The sequence below is a fragment of the Pelobates fuscus genome, chromosome 1 (genome assembly GCF_036172605.1).
Source record: "Pelobates fuscus isolate aPelFus1 chromosome 1, aPelFus1.pri, whole genome shotgun sequence".
Lineage (NCBI taxonomy): Eukaryota > Metazoa > Chordata > Amphibia > Anura > Pelobatidae > Pelobates > Pelobates fuscus.
The window spans coordinates 109714949-109737753 of NC_086317.1; the positions used below are offsets into that span (position 1 = coordinate 109714949).

The 22805-nt window shown below is 42.1% G+C and overlaps 1 protein-coding gene across 1 annotated transcript in view; it reads left to right on the plus strand.

The window, feature by feature from the left end:
* Positions 1-22805, plus strand: part of PUDP (pseudouridine 5'-phosphatase) — a 310602-nt gene that overhangs the window by 128818 nt on the left and 158979 nt on the right. The window contains exon 3 of the mRNA XM_063444281.1: positions 20960-21189. Coding sequence (XP_063300351.1) covers positions 20960-21189 — 230 coding nt within the window. The remainder of the gene's footprint in view (positions 1-20959; positions 21190-22805) is intronic.

The window sequence follows — 22805 nt, forward strand, 5'->3', positions numbered from 1 at the left end:
GTTGCAAAATATTTGGGGGATATTTAATTTTGTAAGACATATTGCAAGCTTTCTTGGCCCTTTTAAAAAAAAAAAAAAAAATCTATCTCCCCTTTAGTGCTCCAATATATTCTAATCTTTCATTTTAACAAAAGAATTCCCACAGAAAAAGACAAATATAAACAGGCTATTAATCAATATATCATTAGGTCAACCCCAATTTTGCACTTATCTTTAGCCCTATGTATCCAAAATTTCAATATGCAACAGTTTTCTACAATGTATAGAATACAAGGGACAGAGATACATTACTGACCACTGATCCACCTGAAACACCCACTAACCCCCATCCCCATCCACGCATGATTGTGACATATGACATAGGGTGAGAGCAAGTTAGAAGTGGTATTCAAAAATTATGGTCCTTGCTATTAGAAATTTTTTTGGCCCTTGCTATTGGAAGACATACATCTGAAACGGATACTCTGTTCCAAAGCCGAGATTACCGCACGTAGAGGTAAAAACCTCCGGGACATTCTGGTCCCGAGTCCTTTTCAACCTCACCGCTCCAGTACACATACCTGGCTGAACACCCCAATTATGGGTTCCTTCAAATGTGGGCGCTGTGTCGCTTGTAGGTACATCAAACGCGACTCTATGAAAGTCTGTGACAGTGAAGGCAAACAGTCTTTTAATATCATGTCATTCTTCAACTGCAATACTGCAGGTCTTGTCTACTTACTCACTTGTGAGTGCAGCCTACAATATGTGGGAAAAACATTCAGACCCCTCAGGGAGAGAATTAAAGAACACGTTAGGTCCCCTAAACTCACCACAGAGACTCCTATCGCCCGTCATTTTAAGGCACATCATTCAGGTAATCCACAAGGTCTTCGCTTCTGTGGACTTGAGTTGGTGCGACGAGACAAAAGAAGGGGAACTATGATAGGTTTCTGAGACAAAGAGAAAACTTTTGGATCTATTGGCTAAAAACTCTCCAACCTAAAGGTTTAAATGAAGGGTTTGCATTTGCACCTTTTATTTGATCTGACTTATTAATATTGGTCTGAGGACACATAAGGTTCAAGACAATTAGGTCCTTTTTGGTCCTGAGTTGGTCTTAACATATGAAATATGAATCACTTCTGTATATATACTTATGAGTTATCTACACCCTGTTCCAAATTATTATGCAAATGATATTTTTCTCATTTACCTAACTAATTGATGTAAATTACAATCAGCATAATTCTCATGTTATCAACTATTAAGAGTACAATTCAAATTTTATTGAACACACCTCCTAATGATAACGGTATTTTTTTTTAAAACATAAAAAACTTACAATGCACTGTTCCAAATTATTATGCACAGTAAGTTTCAAAACACTTTACAGGTTGTAAAGAACTGAAAATTGTAATTTGTTGTGTTTGCAGCATATTTACTGAAATCAAAAGCTATTTCAATCAAACTTATAACAACATTTTAACTTTTTAAACATTTTAACAGGTCACGTTACATTTTAACATAGGACCCCTTATTTGATAGCAGCTTCACAAGTCTTGCATCCATTGAACCTGTGAGTTGTTGGACAGTTTCTGCTTTAATTTGTTTGCAAGATGTCAGAATAGCCTCCTAGAGCTGCTGTTTGGATGTAAACTGCCTCCCACCCTCATAGATCTTTTGATTGAGGATGCTCCAAAGGTTCACAATAGGATTGAGGTCAGGTGTGGATGGAGGCCACACCATGACTTTCTCTCCTTTTATCCCTATAGCAGCCATTGATGCAGAGGTATTCTTTTCAGCATGAAATGGTGCATTGTCATGCATGAAGATGATTTTATTACGGAAAGCATAGTTCTTCCTTCTGTACCAGGGAAGAAAGTGGTCAGGCAGAAACTCCACATACTTTGCAGAGGTCATCTTTACACCTTCGGGGACCCTAAAGGGGCCAACGAGCTTCTTCCCATGATTCTGGCCCAAAACATGACTCCACCATCGCCTTCCTGACGTCGCAGCCTTGTTGGAACATGGTGGCCGTCCACCAACCATCACTACTCCATCCATCTGGACCATACAGGGTTGCACGGCACTCATCAGTGAACAGGACTGTTAGAAAATTAGTCTTCATGTATTTTTCTGCCCAATGCAGCCGTTTCTGCTTGTGAGCATTGGTTAGTGGTGGCCGAATAGAAGGTTTATGCACAGTTGCAAGACTCTGGAGGACTCTACACCTTGATGTCCGTGGGACTCCAGAGGCACCAGCGGCTTCAAATATCTGTTTGCTGCTATGTAATGGTATTTTAGCAGCTGCTCTCTTGATCCGATGCATGGATCTGGCAGAAATCTTCCTCAATGTGTCTTTATCTGCACGAACCCGTCTGTGCTCTGAATCAGCCACAAATCTCTTAATAGTGCGATGATCACGCTTAAGTTTTCGTGAAATATCTAATGTTTTCATACCTCGTCCAAGGCATTGGACTATTTCACTCTTTTTGGCAGCAGAGAGATCCTTTTTCTTCCCCATATTGCATGAAAATGGTGCTCTGCTTAATAATGTGGAACACCCTCCTTCAGTAGTTTTTCCTTAAATTTGGCTCACCTGGCAATCTAATTATCACAGGTGTCCGAGATTGTTTTCAGTGATCAAAAGAGCCCTGAGACACAATGCCATCCATGAGTTAAACTGAAAAACAAAATATTTAATCTTTGTGACACTTAAATAGAATTTGCATAATAATTTGGAACAGGGTGTATAGATTTGCAAGTTGTAATAAGGATGGATGTTCTTATAGTTACCTAGCCCTAAAATATTTTCTAGTAGGGATTAGGATGAACTCTGTTATCATTTCCAATATATACACTATGTCAAAATGACTATTTAGTTAGGTTAGGTTAATAGTTCTTTCTATCTTTCACTAATCCAAGGACCACATGTCTGCACATACTACTATCTAAACCAAATTTGATGTGAGTCCATCCTCACTAATTACAAGCTCTTGGCTAAATATAGTAACCTACATTACATAATATTATTTACATTTTTGGCAACTTTGGCTGTACACTGGGCATTTCAACTCAGGTGGAACCACTATCTCACCAATAGATCAAGCTTCATCTTGATGGAGAGGTATATTTTGCATTATTATTTTTCATATAATCATACCAACCTTATTACCCATTGAATTAATACATCAAAACAAGAGATGCATTATTCTCACTTTTGTGTATTATCACACTTCGTTATGAACATATACTCTTAATGATCAACAGGTCATTTCTGGAACTAATAAATAACTATCATATAATCCCTACTTTGGGCTCTGGGAGGATTCTCTACTCCCAATGATTTTGACAACTTGGGGGTTAACTTATCTCCCCCTGCCGAACTCAACATTTGCCACTCTCCTCAATAGAACACACCCCTGTACTATCCGAGAGCGTCATTTGACGTCACAGACTTAAGGGGGTGTGGTGTTATAGGGTTAAAAAGTGGTGCAGCACAATCCACAATTCAGCTCTTGACAAAAGCGTATGATATCACCGAAACGCGCGTCGGGCTAAACTCACAATATCTAGGACTCACGTTTTTTTAGTCATTCTCTTCTGCTCAAGGAGAGCCCATCAGGGACTACTATTACCACTATTGAATAATATATCATCTTCTGAGGATTAGTATAGGGATATCCTAACTCTAAATCTCCATTAGAATCGCTTGATAGGTACTTGGTCAATTGAACTATCTATTATTGCTTCTGCTTTTGACAAACAATAACTGCTGAATTTGGCAAAGGGAGTTCATCTGTGGATGCCGCAGCTGTGTACTTGGAGCCCCAACATTACGGCAATTTTACTGGGACTCCAAACGCATCTGACAATTCTGCTGCACACCAATAGACCCCTACTCCTATGCATGTTCACTATTATCACACAGCATATCCATAGAGGTTCTTACCATTGAGCGATTTACTCTGCACAGCCAAGCATATCGTGCAATACAGAGACACAATCTTTTTGATGGGGAAATAGGGGAAAGCCTACTATGGCTGCACTTATTAGGTCCGCTTTACGGTTGATTGGATAGTCAACCTGTTTTTTGCTGCCTTTTATCTCCCCAAATATCTCCTCATCCCTTTGCATGGAGACACTATCTCCTTATGTATACTTGCAATTGATTTCTCTTGGGAATTTGTGACATCATTTATTTCAAGTCTTTTATGACTCTGTGCATCACAATGCCCCTTGCTCCTTTTGCCCTTTAGTCAAACCGTGAGTTATACCTTAACCCCTTAAGGACCAAACTTCTGGAATAAAAGGGAATCATGACGTGTCACACACATCATGTGTCCTTAAGGGGTTAAATATCAAGCTCAATCTTAGTACTAGATACAGATAAATTATTTTGTTGCCATAATGTGTAACATTTTATATAATTATTTTTGATCTGTATGAAAACTGTCTGGATTGACTTGATATAACGGTTAGTCATATTTTAAATCACTTATTACTATTATTTTTTGTTTATTATTGTTATATTTTCACTATTTGACTCTTCACATTATGTTTTGTTTTTTGCCCGATTAGGGATAATAAAATTTGTTGTTTCTTTTTTTGCTCTCAATACATACAGTATTTAAATCTATCCATGATAGAGCAGTCTCTTTAGTGATACTAGGCCTGCAAGTGGTTTTGTTTATTTAACTCAACCCTTCCAGTCCTTCTCTTTTATGTTCTACACAAGGTCCCAAGACGTACAGACTTCTTGTATCTTCTGGTATTCTCAGTGATGTATGTATCACAAGGAAAACAAGGCATTTGCCTTGGGCAGCACTTTGCAGGGGGCGATAAAACAAGCCACCCCAAAGCCCAGGTAGATCCCTTGTTTGCCTAATGTCCTGGGAGGCTCAAAATCTGGCCACTTTTGAGCCCCCCGAGGCGGGTGGAGGGCAGCAAGGGAGCATGCTCACCTGAGCTCTTCCTACTCAGCTTAATGAAGCCGGGAGCCAGAATATGACATCACTCCGGCTCCCGGGTTCACTAAGCGGCAAGCAAGGGAGCTGAGCAGGAAAATATGAGCTCCCTTGCCGCCTACTCAGCCTGTCCGCCCCCTGCCTGCCCGCCCAGTAGCCCCACTGGGCCGCAGGTAAGTAATCCACTCCAGCTCTCCAAGGGAGGCTGGGTGGATTTCAATTACAATTTAAAAAAATTATAATAATTTGTGAGTGTTGGGGGAAGTGTGTGTGTGTCTGTAAGTCTGTGTGTCTAAGTGAGTGTGTGTGTGTGTCTTTGAGTGAATATGTATGTGTGTGTGTCTGTGAGTGAATGTGTGTGTCTGTCAGTGAGTGTGTATGTATCTGTCATCGAGTGCGTCAGAGCATGTATGTCTGTCAGTGAGTGTCCGAGTAATAGTGTGCATCTGTCTATTAGTGTGTTAAATCAGTGAGTGTGTGTATGTCATTGTTTGTCAGTGTATATGAAAGTGTGCGTCTGTCAGTGAGTGAGCGTCTGTCAGTCAAAGTGCGGCCTTGAAAGGAAGGGGTGGGGAAAATTTAAATTGGGGGGGGGGGGGGGGTGCCCGAGCAGCACAAATCCAAAATACACCACTGGGTATACTATGTGAAGATATATATGTTTAAATGTACTTATATGAATTTATAGGCAAGTTCATGAAAGAAAAATCGTAAAATAATTGAACTTGGACAGTTGCTTTGTGTGTTCCTTTCCCATTACCTTTCTTGCTTTAAATTATAGTCTTTCTGGAAACCGGCTACTTTGCATGACTCCCTCTGTGTATTGTGGCTTTGAAATCCAGACCTTTATATCCAAAGGATCTCACTTGCGGCTGCCTTGCGACCTACTCACAGCTTGCTGCTTTAGAGACTTTACCCTATAGTGTTTCACCATTCACTGCCCTTCCTACCACAAGGACTCACCGCTCAGACCTGCCTTGGTAGTTATACCTTCGCAAGGGTGCACGCTCGATGTGTCAGCAAGGTATTGACAATTGCCCAGGACGGTCTGCTGGACTGGGCTGCTCTGTCAGGTTTCCTCACGGGTTGCACAAACTCTCTCTGTATTCTTCCAGATACTCTTCCAGATGTTCTTAAATCTCGTTACACGGATTCACAAACAGCATAATAACGCTTCCTTTTTCCACATCACCACACCTGCATCCATGTGTGCGTTCAGCGTCCTACGTCATTGTCAGTGTGTGTGAGTATATCTGTATGTCTGATAGTCTGTATGTCCGAAAAAAACTCTCAAGTAATACCCCCAGGTGTAGTTTTCTGTTCTATGATCTGTTTTACACACCTGCCTCTATACAGTTCTGTTCACATGTTTGCAAAGTTTTATTGCTCGTTATTTAGATGATATTGGGATTACTATTCCTACTATGATGTTAGTTTGCTTTAAGATATAAAAGAAAACTTATGCTGCAACATGCCAGCTAGACCATGACTCTGCCCAATCATTAACAATGCAGTTAGCATTTCTTGATTACCTTCTTCTCTCCCCTGACATACCATGGTCCTTTTGGTATACCTGCTCATTAACGCTCCTATCAAACTTAAGATATACCATCTTATTCTGTTGCTACCTAACCACGACCCCCACTACATTCGACCGACTCACTCTCGGTGAAGCCTGGCTAAGGTTTTTATGAGCCCTTCTGTATATCCCCCCTGCACATTATTTATTTCTGTTCTCTTTCTCTCCCTCTCCTTCTCTGGGTTACCACATATCTCCACACTCTCCTTGCACTAGACATCTAACACCTTGCATTGTATCTTGGGTTCGCAAGTAACTTATTTACTCTCCATTGGGCCCTAAAGGTAATGCTTACACACTGGGCAACTGAATTTCTATACACACGACCCTCTAACGAGATACTCCTGTGAGAGGCTCTCAGGACATCCTCTGTCTAGTAAATCACTAATTTCTTTCTGTTATGAGGATTATAACTTTTAATGTTAAAGGCCTGAACTCCCCTGGGAGACTTCTCCTCTGAGACGTTTCATGCATACAAGAGACACATTTCTCTAAAAGCCATATCCCGGCTATCTTCACCAAACATTACCCACATCAATATAATGCTCTCTCTGATAATAAAACTAAAGGAGCCTCAATTGTTAGTCACAGGGATATTGCCTACATCCTCCAAAGATATTACATAGATTCTGACAGTAGATTTGTAATCCTCATAGGGTTATTTAACAATGTACAGTACACCCTGGCCTTTGCTTATTTCTCAAATTATGATCATTAGGTTCCTCCACTTGCTTTTGCAGGAAATAGAGAAACATAGACAAGGAGGTATACTCCTAAGTGGTGATTTTAACTTTATCAAATCCCCCAGTCTAGACACCTCAGCTAACCCCACAGGGAGAAGGAAAAAGCATATGACTGCCACTTGTAAGGTTCTATCCAAACTACTACACATAAATGGCCTCTGTGATACATGCAGGACTCTCCACCCAATGGACTTAGATTATACATTCCATTCTAGAGTACACAACACTTACACCCATATAGACACTTTCTTTATGGATAGTACTGCTTTGGCCCAACTTTTGGCGTTTACTGCAGTTTACATCTCTTGGTCAGATCACAGCCCTGTATACTTAGACTTACATGGTGCCTTGGTGCCTCAATGAATCACTTTTACTGATAACACTTTTAAGAATGCCAGAGAGCACAAACTCAAAAAATATTTTGTTGTAAACTCTGACAGAGGGACCTTTGTCAATTTTATATGGTCAGCCTACAAGGCAGTGATGCGAAGGCTGTTCCTCTCAAATCAAACTATGCTGACAATCTGACTTACTGGACTGTCATAATCAGATAGTCGAGGTTTGTATACAAAATAAGGTTAACCCTTCTTCAGATCTGGCTGATAAACTTCAGTCTCCAAACTGTAAGCTTACTGAGCTCAACTCTGACAAAACCACCTACTTCCTCCACACTCTACATACAGACAGACAGACAGACACATGCACATACATACTGATATACATACAAAAACACACCAACACTTGCAGCTCATTTTAAGCCACTATTCTGTTTCTTACCTTTTGGGTACATGAGGGTGGCTGGAGCTGATGGCAGTCAGCTGGCTCTCCCCTCCTCAAAGTGTCAGCTCTGTCTCTCCTCCCTTCCACATGGAGTAAGCTGGGAGGAAGTGACCGACCATCACTTCCTCCCAGCCCTGCTGTGGCTGACATTTTTAAAAGGGGCCAGTCGTCCTCGGACACATGGAAGCTGTGGTACCCATGCAGATCGGCACATAAACAAAAACATACTCTGCAACAATTTTACTTGTACTCCTGTTACTCTGCCCATGAGACTTCCTGGGTGGTTATGATCCCCTGCTCTGCAGTAGTGGTGAATTACTCTACTACTCACCACAGTGAGCAAGTGGGTGGCTGGTTTTGCCATGGGGGCTTTCCTCCCACTCTAGGTCGTAATCACTACTGCTGTGAGACTAAAGAGGATGCGTGCTTTACTCTGTTAGAATTAATTCTGTAATAATCCACCTCCTGATAGAAAACCATTATATTGCTATACTCCTACATATTTCAAATGCCTGACCCTAATACGATAGTGGTATGTTGCCTAAAGTCGTTGTATATCTGTCTCGATGCTCTTTGATCTATGAGATGTAACTGTACAGTATGGCTTGTTCTCTTACCCTCTTCTTATATTCTGTACCCCCCACCTATAATTATACTTATTTAACCCCTTCCCGACTGTGGACGTACTAGGTATGGCCGACAAAACTGGTCCTTAAGTATCTCAGATGTACCTAGTACGTCTGCGGTATTCCTTCTTCCTTACCTGAGGTGTTCCTCTCCATCTGAGGGGACACTCTGACAGCCCAGACAGTCCCCACTCGGCAAATTAGGACCTGTGGGATACATGGTCGCAATAGGAGTCCATAGTGCTGCCTGCAGGTGGTCTACCAGGAACTGACAGGCAGTCTCCCTGCATGTGTTTTAAAAAAAAATAAAAAAATGTAATAAATATATATATGTGTATATGTGTATATATATATATATATATATATATATATATATATATGTGTGTGTGTGTGTACATAGATGAAATATATATATATATATATATATAAAACGTCATACTAAGTGTATTCTTTATTAATATATACATATATGAATATAAAACACTTAGAGTAATATTACACACGTGTGTGTATATATATATATATATATATATATACACACGTGAAAGCTTGGCACTCTCCTCCAAAACAAAATAAAAAAATTATCTCTGTATCTCACATGCCTGGGTGCAAATTGCTGGCGTCAAATATATAAGCAAAAAATAAACAATCAAAATGCACTCACAGGTCTTCGTGTTGTAGAAAAAACTGGTGGTTTATTAATTCATATGTAGTGTACAAAAATCAATCGACGTTTCGACCCTGCCGGGTCTTTTTCAAGATCATAAGATACATCACATTAAAGTGTTTATATATTGAATACAAATCTAAGTGAGTGTGCACTTACCCAATGGTGAAGTGAAGAGGAGTGTGTCTGCCCGTTAGAACCCGGAAGTGATTGGAAGCCGCACAGAACGTCACGTGATTGGGACGTCGGACGGAGAAAAAATGGTTGCCGAGGCAACAGTACAGAATAAAGAAAATCGCATAAAGAATACAATCACAATCCTGACATCATAAGTTAAACTCAAAGCAGAGAACAAAACATATTCATAGAATGCTATATACATATTTTTTTCAGGAAAACTTTGTCTTATATATAATATACACTAGAGCATACTGTATAGTGTATTAATAGTATGATAATCTAATGCTAGAAAATATGTCATAATCTCCAAGCTTCACACGGTCTGGCTCTATTAGATATACACCTGGAGTTAATATGCTAACTAGAGGGCTGGAAGGATAAATGGGACAACTTATTTGAGATAGAACCAACTGCACAGTGTGTTATCAGGAATGACATATCAGAGAAAAAAATCAATAACCAAACAGGAATAAATAAATAAATAAGTGAATAAGCATCGCTGGTAGATAAATCTAGCGTACTATCATCAAATATTAACAAACAATGGACTATCTATGACAGGTCCAAACTAGGATCCGTCATGCGGAATTATAACATAGTGACTATAGCATGTGATTACTGCATACAAATGAAAAGCTTATAATAAATCAAAAACATGAGAAAAAGAATCTAGTGTAGCAATCATACGCCATAGTGATCATTTCATTACTTATTTTTTCCACTTTTGTCGTTCTTTTAGATGTAGGTAGCAATCATATGCTACTAGTATTACTTCATTAGTTTTAAGGCACTTCAATATGGCCAAAGATAATTAGTGGTGTTGTCTATGGACAGTTATTGTTCTCAATTTACCTCTGGCGTTTGACCTGTATGCAGCAATCATATGCTACAGTCACAATCTTGTAAGATAGACCCTATTTTAGATCAGCCATATATAGTGATCTGTTTGTTTACATTTGATGATAGAATTTTAGCTTTCATTAGCACTAGATTCTTCTCTTCTCATGTTTTTGATTTATTATAAGCTTTTCATTTGTATGCAGTAATCACACGCTATAGTCACTATGGTATAATTCCGCATGACGGATCCTAGTTTGGACCTGTCATAGATAGTCCATTGTTTGTTAATATTTGATGATAGTACGCTAGATTTATCTACCAGCGATGTTTATTCACTTATTTATTTATTTATTCCTGTTTGGTTATTGATTTTTTTTCTCTGATATGTCATTCCTGATAACACACTGTGCAGTTGGTTCTATCTCAAATAGGTTGTCCCATTTATCCTTCCAGCCCTCTAGTTAGCATATTAACTCCAGGTGTATATCTAATAGAGCCAGACCGTGTGAAGCTTGGAGATTATGACATATTTTCTAGCATTAGATTATCATACTATTAATACACTATACAGTATGCTCTAGTGTATATTATATATAAGACAAAGTTTTCCTGAAAAAAATATGTATATAGCATTCTATGAATATGTTTTGTTCTCTGCTTTGATTTTAACTTATGATGTCAGGATTGTGATTGTATTCACAGTTTGTTTTTTCTGTTTGCTTTCACTTTTACACTTGTGTGTTATTGGGACTTCACATTGCACAGCACTGGCTGCATGTTTATTAGATCTTTTTCCTGGCATCTGGGCTATTTACTCTCTTGTGGTAGTTTATACTACCTATTCCTTTCTCCACAATGATTCACTTGCGCTCGGTATGCGATTTTCTTTATTCTGTACTGTTGCCTCGGCAACCATTTTTTCTCCGTCCGACGTCCCGACAACGTGACGTTCTGTGCGGCTTCCAATCACTTCCGGGTTCTAACGGGCAGACACACTCCTCTTCACTTCACCATTGGGTAAGTGCACACTCACTTAGATTTGTATTCAATATATAAACACTTTAATGTGATGTATCTTATGATCTTGAAAAAGACCCGGCAGGGTCGAAACGTCGATTGATTTTTGTACACTACATATGAATTAATAAAGCACCAGTTTTTTCTACAACACGAAGACCTGTGAGTGCATTTTGATTGTTTATTTTTTGCTATATATATTGTTTGTGAGTGTATATATATCTTATAAAAAAGTAAAATAATTATAGAATATATATAATATTATTCTAACTGTATTTTGATATTAATACATTTATATCAAAATACACTTAGAATTAAATTATATATTGCCAACTAGTTTTTATAGGAATAGAATGGTGTGGCTTCACTACGTTCAGACACTGGCACCCTAGCAAATGTGTCAGAAACATGGTATTGTGGTGACATTGCTTTGTTATAAAGTTTAATAATTCCCTTTGTATCAAAGCACTTGTATCTGACTATCCTCAATCTGCAAGTGAATTTATGCAGTTTGTGTGGAGTGACACATGTACTCTATTTTTTTTAATGTGTAGCTGCTTTTAGTGCAATCCTCTTTATTTTGTCCTAATTAATGTTTGCTGCTATAATTATCCAGTTGTTATAGATAATAAAGCACTAAAGTTAAGGCAGTTTGTTATTACTTAGTTCGCATGTGTTGTAGTTGATTTATATGCTGTACTAATTTTCAAATAAATGTTTAGTTTAGTGGATTAACATCTCTTTTGTAATATCAAATAGATCCTGATTGGGATCCAATCAAGGTGTTAATAATATGTACAAGATACAGAATGCACACTATAACAGCCACAATAAGTAGTCTAAATCTTTAATTAGAACAACTTAAACAATCAATATATAAAAAACAATGTAACAAAATAAAGCAAACCATAATCCATACAGTAATTTACCGAAATCTCACAAGCCTCAAGACAGAAATACGAGCCACCAATCCCCCCAACGTTTTGGCATCTACGGGTTGCCTTTATCAGGGGTGCAAAGAGAACCTATACAATTTGCATGTCAGGTTGATTCCACCCGTAAGAGCAGTCCAGAACCAATATGCCAGCACATTCCTTCTGCACGAGAGATACAGCAACCCTGGACGTTCATTTTCAGCCTTTGATGGGTCTCGTCAGAGTGATGTAGCTGATCCCCTTGTAGGCACAGTGAGCATAGGATCTACGTCTAGATTACCCTTTAACATAGGACTTGCCTAGATCAATGCATTGCAACAAAAATAGAGAATATAGGAGCTCTGAGAATGGTCAAAAGCTGTCCTTTGGTTAGTCTGCACTCAGGTCTCAAAAAAATGTTTTGCTCACTTGTGCCATTACAAAGAGAACCTATACCGCTTGCATATCAGAAAGATCCTGCCCACAGGAGCAGTCCAGATCCAAAATGCCTGCAAGTTGCCTCTGCATCAGAAATACAGCAACCCCATACAATTGTTTCAGCCCTCTTTGGGCCTCATCAGTGTGGTGTAGTTGATAAGTACAGTGAACCCAGGATTGCCCTTTTAATTTGGGGAGAGTCTATGTCAATGCATTGCAGCAAAAACAATACAAAATGTACAATAAGTAAACTAAGAACCAAGTAGTTGCAACAAGGCAGAATTGAATTTACAAAAACTAAACTTCTGCAAAAATGAATTTTGATTGGTTTATCCAAATTAATCTTTTTTTTTTTTTTGTCAATCTTTGTTTTATTAAGGCATGTGCAATGGGGTACAGAACGAAGAGAGGGAAATGCAAAAGTGGCATACAAGTTAGGGTTTATACATCGTTAGTTACATTTCCTGGATAACAATGCCTAATTTTTATTTTTATGTCGGTTAACGAAAACATCTTGTTCAGTCACAGTGTCGAGTAGTAACATTAGCTTAAAGTTAATAGTGATGTCGAGTGACGTCGCTTCAGTATCTATATAGTGATAGGGATACGCCTGACTATGCTGAAGTGGAGGGCAAACTTTATATGCGGTTACAACTGGTCAAAGCAGTCATGGTATACAGTATATGAGACAGTACCAAGAAGTTATGCAAGTTAAGCCGTGCTGGATATCAAACTAATAACGAGTAACACAATTGGTTAACTTTGCGAGCAGGCAATAGTAGAACATCGTATTTGCTGTGCTTTGCTAGAGTATAGAGATTCAAGAGCAAGCATAGACAGGCGTATCAAGATAAAAATAACAGTCAGGCTATACATGCTGCCTAGAACAATTTAGCTTGAGGTCATATTACTGGTTGGGGTAAGTCACTTTAACCAAGTAGCTATGTACATCCTACCTTTATATAATTACATTGAGGCTGAGCATTACAAGCCAGGGCTGGCATGGGAAAACAAAATAAAATCAATTTAAATGATTAGGTAGGTAAGCGAATAGGCAGGCATTACTGGGTTATATAGGTTTCGATACAGTGGTGAAACTATCGTGCAACAATCTGAAGCCATAACAGAAGTATGGCATTGGGTAGTACTAAGAACAGTATTAATGACAGGATTGATATGCCGTTTGACTAGGCTGCCCTAAAGCTTAGAGAGCGAGGTAGCCGATTGGTTTTGCACAGTGTCATGTAGTATGCCATCTTGTTGCAAATGTCCCCAAATGTCCCCTTTCACCCTATGCCCGTGGTCGGCAGGCTGATGGCGTGGGTTTGAGAGCGGTCCGAGGCTTGCCACGTGGGGGTCACCTCTTGTGCTGGGGTTGTCTCTTGAGCTGGCCCCCTAGCTTGTCTGCTTGCTTCGGGGCATTGCTGGGGTTGGGCAGTCGCTCGTCCGGTTGTGGACGCTTGAAAAGGCGAGTATTGGCGTCTGAGAGGTGAGCCATCGCTACTTGCTGTTTCGCCTTCTGTCTCCGTCCCCTTCCAGAGGCTGCCCTGGGGGCTCGTTGTGGATACTCACATAGGTGCCGCCGGGTAGCTGGTCGGACCCATGCTGCCACCGCTCGGACTGCCTGTTTGAAGGCCCGGACCTTGTAGCGGAGTTGTGACCATAAGCTGGAGCAGATTTGGTCAAAGAACTCCTGGGGGTGTCTGGGTGGGGTGGCAAGGGTGTTCCTTGTTCCAAGTTTTGTCTCCTTTATCTTCTCCACTGTGTATCTGTCTGTGCTGCGTTGTGGTTGCAGCAGGCCATGTGTAGTGATGCGTGGCTTGTCCGCCATCTTGGGCCCTATTGCTTCCATGCTGCTTGGGTGTGCATCTGCTTCGATGTCTCCGTTTGGTGTATCTCGTGCTGGTGCGGACCAGGATATCCCCCGCCGGTCCAGGGGGGGGGGAAGCGGTGCGTGAGCATCCCCTCTTCAGCCTGAGAACCGGGAGAGCGCCCGTCTCTCCGTGGCTCCCACCCGTGCAGGCCGTGGGCTGTAAAGCGGGCATTTCTGCGGCGGGGAGTCCCGAACCGGGTATCTCCGGACTCCGCATCACCTCCTGGATGTGAGGGTGGTTGTCCGCTGCGGGCACGTTGCGGTGGTCGGGCGCAATGCCCCGAATCAGAGCCTCAGATGTGGGAGCTCCCGCCATGTGCGTCTTGCTCGTTCGGCTGGTAAGCATGAATATCTTTTCAATCCAGACCTGAACTAATAAATTAGTTTGGGATTTGAGTGTGGATTCTTATTCAATGAATAAAACTCCGCAGGTAAATCCCAGACTAATTGATTAAATCGGGTGTGGATTAAAAGGATTTTGATTTCGATGAACCAGCTGAACACATTTTTTTGTCACATGTCTAACAGAAACAAAGGACATTGAAAACTTTACTTGAATGAGCTGTAAATCTTCACAAATACACTAATTTCATGTATATTTCAGACAGTTTATTGTCTTTCAATTTTTAATTGAAACATTACTGTTTCTTTGGACACAAAAATAAAACATATATGGTTTTAAATTGATACAGAGGAAATTTCAAATAAAATTCCCAGATTTTACTAATAACATGACGTAAAGTCATGATTTTATGACCCGGAGGCGAGTATTATGCTATCTCTTTCTTACTTTATTGCTCAGCAGCAAAAAGAAAATATAACTGAAAGAGAAAAAATTTAAAATATGAACAATATATAACAGATACAACCAGATCTGCCTAGTAACAGGGCAGCCAATCAGCTTATAGGAACAGTCCATAAATGTCTTGCTATGTACTTCCACTTCCTCTTCTTTGCCTTCTGAACCGAAGACCCAACAACCGAAACATCCACTTCAGGAATTAACAATCGCCAACATGGTAGACGTCATCACATCGAAATTAAGCTGTAAAAATAGAGAAATAGGTGGTAAAATTCAAACTTAGGATCTGAGTGCAACATATCAGAATCATGCGCCCTGTATACAAAATACACCACTGTCAGTATATCCTATATATCACAATACAAAGACTGCACCGCATACCTAATAACAAGTAACTCATGGGTACTTACCGTGAGAGAAGAAGAAGACCCCCCCGATTGAACCAATATCGTAAATCTGACCCAGACCCACGGGTGGGTGGGCGGGAATAATACTCGCCTCCGTGTCATTAATAAAATCATGACTTTATGTCATGTTATTAGTAAAATCTGGGAATTTTATTAATGACACTGAGGCTCCTATTATGCTAGTTTAAAGCTGAGCCACAACTAACGAGGAAACATGTTCAATCGGGCGGAAATAAAAATCGCGGAACGTAGATTCCTTAGACCAATCCGCCGCCTTCAAGATATCATCCAAACGACATCCCATCGTAGAAGCCTTCGATGCCATGGCACCTCTAACCGAATGAGCTGAAAAGATTGAAGTATCAATCCCTGCAGTGGAAAGGAGACTCTTAACCCAACGAGCCAGCGTAGTCGAGGAGACCGGGAGAAACGGTGACCTAAAGGAAATAAACAGTTGAGCTAATTCCGATGACCTCAACTGGAGAGTGCGATCCAAGTAAACTCGGAGACAAGCCACAGGACACAGGGCAGGTCTAACTGAACACCTAGGGTAATCCACCGACTTAGAAGCCGTCTTAGTTCTCCTCGAGATGTTAAACGACACCCTCGGGGGTGAACGAGATCGCGTTCCAGTCCAAAGCTCTGATGTCCGAGACTCTCTTGCATGAAAGGAGACATAGGAGCATAACTAGTTTCCATGACAACTGTTTTAGTTTTAACTCCTCATTACGGGGCCACGACTCCAAGAAACCAAGAACAACGTTAACATCCCAAAACGATGAATACCTGGATCTCGGAGGTCTAGAGAAATGGATACCCTTCAACAAGCGACACACAAATGAATGTTGTCCAATCGGAGATCCGTCAATCCCCAGATGTCCGGCTGAGATGGCCGATCTATAGACATTAATGGTGCGGTATGCCAAACCAGATTCAAAAAGCGTTGTCAAGAAACTGAGCACCTCTTTCAGAGGGGCAGAAAGTGGATCCAACAGTCTTCCCACGCACCAGCCAGACCACACGCACCACGCAGATTTGTAAGCTGTTGTGGTACCTGGTGCCCAAGCATTCTCCAAGAGTCGTGCAGTAGCTTGCGGAACGTTCGCGACACACCAGGGTCCCCTGAGATCAACCAAGCCGTGAGCTGGAGCATGTTCTGATCCGCAATTCGTGCGAGTTCCCATCCGGATCCAGAAGCACATCCGGTTGCATTTCGATCATCCGTGGGAAATCCATCGCCATGTCGGGGAAACCACGGCTGAGTTTGCCAGAGGGGAACTATCACCACCAACGAACAATCCTGTCTGGACGAGTACGCCAGTGTCCGAGAGATCAGGTTGAATGGCGGAAACGCAAAATGACGCCCCCTGCGGCCACGTTTGTAGGAAATTTCTTGATGGGTATCTTCCCAGGATTGGTGCAAAAAACAGGAACGCAGGTTGAAAATTGCACACAAACTTTAATATAAACTAGTTAAAACAAAATTGATAAAACAAATTGTAGAAATAAGGAAAGTCCCATAAATATGGAAAAAGTCCCAAAAATGTCCTCAGGGTCCACCTTACGCGTTTCGGCACAAAGCCTTCATCAGAGGTGCCCGGCCAGCGGCTCTCTTACGCGGTAACTTGCCATCTTGGACGGCCATAGGCACGTCAGTCAGGGCAGGTAACACCTGCATCACATCGGGAGAGACGTGTTTAGTCTTTGCCTGAGCCTTGCGACTCGCCTGAGGCTGTAGCACAGGCTGGGGAGTGGGCAAAAGAGAAGGGGCCAGGGGCTGTGTCAACGCCTGCTGAATGGTATGAGACAGGGACGAATACACAGTTCCCATGGCCGAGGCCAGCGCCCTCTGCATGGTGGAATCAATAAGGCCTGGAACTCTTGAGAGGGAGTGAAGCCCATCTCCCAGTTATAGGGGCCTGTAATGGGTCCATACTGGGATAATTGGGGCTATCAGACCCTTCACCTCTAGCTTGCATAGTTTGCAGAGCAGAGGAACACCAATCCAAGGTAAGTAGAACTGTACCTTTAAATATATATATTAACAGGGCAAGTACAGGTTAGCAAGTGGACCCTAACAGCAGAATGACACACTAAATGGGGAAAACAAATAACCTAAACAGAGAGGGGTTGAGTAAACCACTGAGGAAAATACCTTTACAGTGAGTAAAAAAACGATAGGGGAGAGGTACAGGGAGCCGACCCGCCGAGTAACACCAGCCATGTGCGTGCCGAGGCAAAAGATGGCCGCCGCATGCAGGGCACGCCGCGGGTGCCTCAGAGCTCCTCCCCCGTCAATGGCCGGGGAGCGCGTGCACCACACATGACCGGGAACTCCCTCGCACCAGTGGGTGCGAGGAGACCGATCGGGCTGGCTGATAACGCGGCCGCTTGTGGACAGGGAGGGGGAACCAGGGAGCAGAAAAGCTCCAAGAGAAAAACTGCTAGCCCGGGACCCTTGCCTGTAGTAAGAACAATGCAGAACAGGCAGGGAAACCGGGCAGAGCGCAGGGGATGTAAAAATACACAAATACAAGTACAAAAGTCAATAAAATACACAGAAACACATGAAACAGAAACCATAAATCAAGCAATTAATCAAACAAAATGCTACAGCAGGTAAAAACAATCCTGGTAACAGTACTAAGCACAAATATACAGGAGAGAAAAAATATACTTAGCTGGTCTGAGGACAGCAGCAAAGAAAGAGGAAGTGGAAGTATATAGCAAGACATTTATGGACTGTTCCTATAAGCCGATTGGCTGCCCTGTTACTAGGCAGATCTGGTTGTATCTGTTATATATTGTTCATATTTTCAATTTTTTCTCTTTCAGTTATATTTTCTCTGCTGCTGAGGAATAAAGTAAGAAAGAGCATAATAGGAGCCTCCGTGTCATTAATAAAATTGCATTTGTCTAGAACAGTGATGGCGAACCTTTTTGAGCCCGAGTGCCCAAACCGCAATACATGCCAACTTTTTTTTTCCTTAAAGTGCCAACACGGCAATTAAACCTCAATACTGAGGTTTAAGTTTAGAAAAAACAACTCGTACTGTTGTCCGAACTAATTAAAACTTTTGTTTTAAAAGAACACAACAGCAGAGAGTTCAATAATACAAATTTTAAATAATGATATAAATAGATCAAATTAAGCTTATATTTATTAGTATCTCCAACAAATGCAATACATACACACAGAGACTGCTGAATACATACACACAGTCTGCTGAATATACACACACAAGACTGCTGAACTAACTGTGTGGGGGGTAGGGGTACTGTGTGGGGGGGTAGGGGTACTGTGTGGGGGGTAGGGGTACGGTGTGTGTGTGGGGGTAGGGGTACTGTGTGTGGGGGGGTAGGGGTACTGTGTGTGTGTGGGGGGGTAGGGGTACTCTGTGGGGGGTTTGGGGTGCTGTGTGTGGGGGGGGTAGGGGTGCTGTATGGGGGGTAGGGGTGCTGTATGGGGGGTAGGGGTGCTGTGTGGGGGGTAGGGGTGCTGTGTGGGGGGTAGGGGTGCTGTGTGGTGTGGTAGGGGTGCTGTGTGGGGTGGTAGGGGTGCTGTGTGGGGGGTAGGGGTGCTGTGTGGGGGGTAGGGGTACTGTGTGGGGGGTTAGGGGTACTGTGTGGGGGGTAGGGGTACTGTGTGTGGGGGGTAGGGGCACTGCTGGGGGGTAGGGGTACTGCTGGGGGGTAGGGGTACTGTGTGTGTGGGGGTAGGGGTACTGTGTGTGTGGGGGTAGGGGTGCTGTGTGTGTGGGGGTAGGGGTGCTGTATGGGGGTAGGGGTGCTGTGTGTGGGGGGGGTAGGGGTGCTGTGTGTGGGGGGGTAGGGGTACTGTGTGTGGGGGGTATGGGTACTCTGTGGGGGGGTAGGGGTGCTGTGTGTGGGGGGTAGGGGTGCTGTGTGGGGGGGTAGGGGTGCTGTGTGGGGGGGTAGGGGTGCTGTATGGGGGGTAGGGGTACTGTGTGTAGGGGGGTAGGGGTACTGTGTGTGGGGGGGTAGGGGTACTCTGTGGGGGGTATGGGTGCTGTGTGTGGGGGGTATGGGTGCTGTGTGTGGGGGGGTAGGGGTGCTGTATGGGGGGTAGGGGTGCTGTGTGGGGGGTGTATGGGTGCTGTATGGGGGGTAGGGGTGCTGTGTGTGGGGGGGTAGGGGTACTGTGTGTGGGGGCATAGGGGTACTGTGTGTGGGGGGGGTAGGGGTACTGTGTGGGGGGGGGGGTAGGGGTACTGTGTGTGGGGGGGTAGGGGTGCTGTGTGGGGGGGTAGGGGTACTGTGTGGGGGGGTAGGGGTGCTGTATGGGGGGGTAGGGGTGCTGTATGGGGGGGTATTTAAGTAATAAAAAAATAAAATAAAAAAAAGTATATTAAATTAGTCCCCCCCTTCCTCCTTCCTCCTTCCTCCTTCCTCCTTCTTACCTCTAATGAAGGAAGGGGGGGACACAGCCATCCCTGGTGGTCCGGTGGTGGCAAGCAGTCTTCCGGGTCGGGAGGTAGGAGAGGGATCTTTGCAGCAGCTCCCCTGTCCTCCCGCGCGATGCTGTGTGGAGCGTTGCCATGGTAACGTGCGGCAACGCTCCACACAGCTTGCTCGCAGGAGGACAGGGGAGCTGCTGCAAAGATCCCTCCCCTGCCTCCCGACCCGGAAGCAGAGTAGGCGCCTGCCGTTTCGGGCAGGCAGGCGCCTACTCTGCATTATTGGCGAACCTATGGCCGCGTGCCCACAGAAAGGGCCCGGCGTGCCACAGGTTCGCCATCACTGGTCTAGAATAATATTGTATTTTTTTTTTCGTTTTTTTTTACTCAAAACAGCACAGCACAAAGAGTCAAAAACTAATACATTGCATGTTTGCATAAATACAGAATTTAGCCACATTTCACTATTGGAATTAAAATAAATAAATAAAAAATAAATAAAAAAAACAACTTGTACGTATCATAGTTAATGCAATTTTGAGTAAAGCATACAATATTTAGTGGCTTCTATTTCAATAATATTAATGAATGTTATAAATGCAATTTGTAAATATTATAACATAGAAGTTCTGCAATCTCTTTTTATTAGCACTTATATTACGGGCATGCTTTATCATGTAATCGTGTGTATTTCTCATTTCTTTATCTCATTTTTTTTTGTCACAGGGGTTGAAAAGTTAATCTACCATCTGAATAAGCACAACATCCCAGTGGCTGTTGCCACCAGCTCATCCAGAGTGACATTTGAAATGAAAACAAGTAGGCACAAAGACTTCTTCAAATTATTCCATCATATTGTGTTAGGAGATGACCCAGAAGTGAAAAATGGCAAACCACAGCCTGATGCTTTTCTTGTTTGTGCAAAAAGGTTTAACCCCTCTCCAAGCTTAGAAAAGGTAAATGTTTCAATGCACAGTATAGTAATTTAAGCCAAAATGACTTTTGCTAGTTTAATTTTTTTTATATATGCAATAAATAATAGCTAGTACAATAATGTTCACCTATAAATAAATATATATATAAGATTACAACATGTCTAGCAATGTTGTACAAAGAGTAAACAGAACACATGCGCAGTTATTAGCAAGTGTTTTCACAAACACATTTGAATTCTTATGCATTTATGAATGAATTGGTACCTTATACAGCCACATGTATAGAAATCTGCCTTTTGGTTTATAATTAATAATGAATGTTACCTTGTAGAGCGCAAGTTAATGGTTTTTAATCCCCTTTCAGCTTGTCAAGTGCAGTATGAGTATATATGTATATTACACATTGAGAAAAGTGCCCTTGGGCAAAGTAACTAGAGAAATAATGTTTCCACAAGTTGTTCCCAGCTTGACATAATGTTTTAGACTTAACCCTGCATTTCTGCAGGTACCCTTAGCAAAAGGGGATATTACCTAAATAGCATCAGACATTACTTCATCAAACTTTCTTTTTGGGTGTATATATATTGACCTTAAATTTTACATACAATGAATTCTTACTTTAATGACTAAAGTCCTGATCTGAAATGCTGGCAATGAAGACTAATCGTATTATCTAAAGTTGTTGTATCCCTCATGGAAGGGGTAAGCTAAACCTTTTTTTGAGACCTGAGTGTGTGCTGACTGAAAGCAAGTTATTGTTTTTGAAAACAAAACAAATATATACACTAGAGTGAAAAAAATACACTACGTAAAAACTAAGTGTTCCCAGGTGTACCTCACAAACTCCTTACAGGCAATAAACACAACAAAGATAGGAAAAAACACCTAGTATACGTATAAAATATAAAAGACCACCTGGAAATGTCGACCTGGATAAGTAGGTCAAAATGGAGATCTATAATAATAATAAACATGAAATAGTGCAATACAGTAAAGACACAATAAATATGTGTTATAGGTAGAAGACTCACAAACATGTGATGATTCAGGCTTGTCACCCCCCCCAGGGGTTAAATGGACCAGGAAAGATTCCAGATGGTGTATATCCTCATACATGTAGGAAGGAAAAAAACTGCATATAGTGAAGTTGTAACGGAGCTCCGTGTACTCCGACCGAGTACCCTCCGTTGATGGATGCTCCTAGCGCTTACAGAGGACTCCAAGCACTGCAGACGACACCACAACCACCGCAGACTCTACAACCGCCGTAGCTTAACTGGAGCCGCGCCGTCTTCCTTCCACCCTGGATCGGCTTCTGTCCTCCAGGACCGTGTGGGGAAGATCTCTCCTCCAGGAGAGCGTATCCGGAACAAGCTCTTAAAAGAGCTAAGTGATTAAGCTCAGGGGAATATGCAGAGCATAGCAATCCCCAGTGTGATACAGCAATTCCCTCCAATAACGAGACAAGGCTACGTTTTGAAGGGTCAAGAAGAACTGAGGACTGGGACACCCAGCCTGCTTTTTATTACAAAAAGGTACATACAGGACACTCCCAGGGGGAGGATGAAATTAACCAATCACATACATGGTACCACCCCCACGTCTCCTCCCCTCAGATAAACATATAACATAATTAT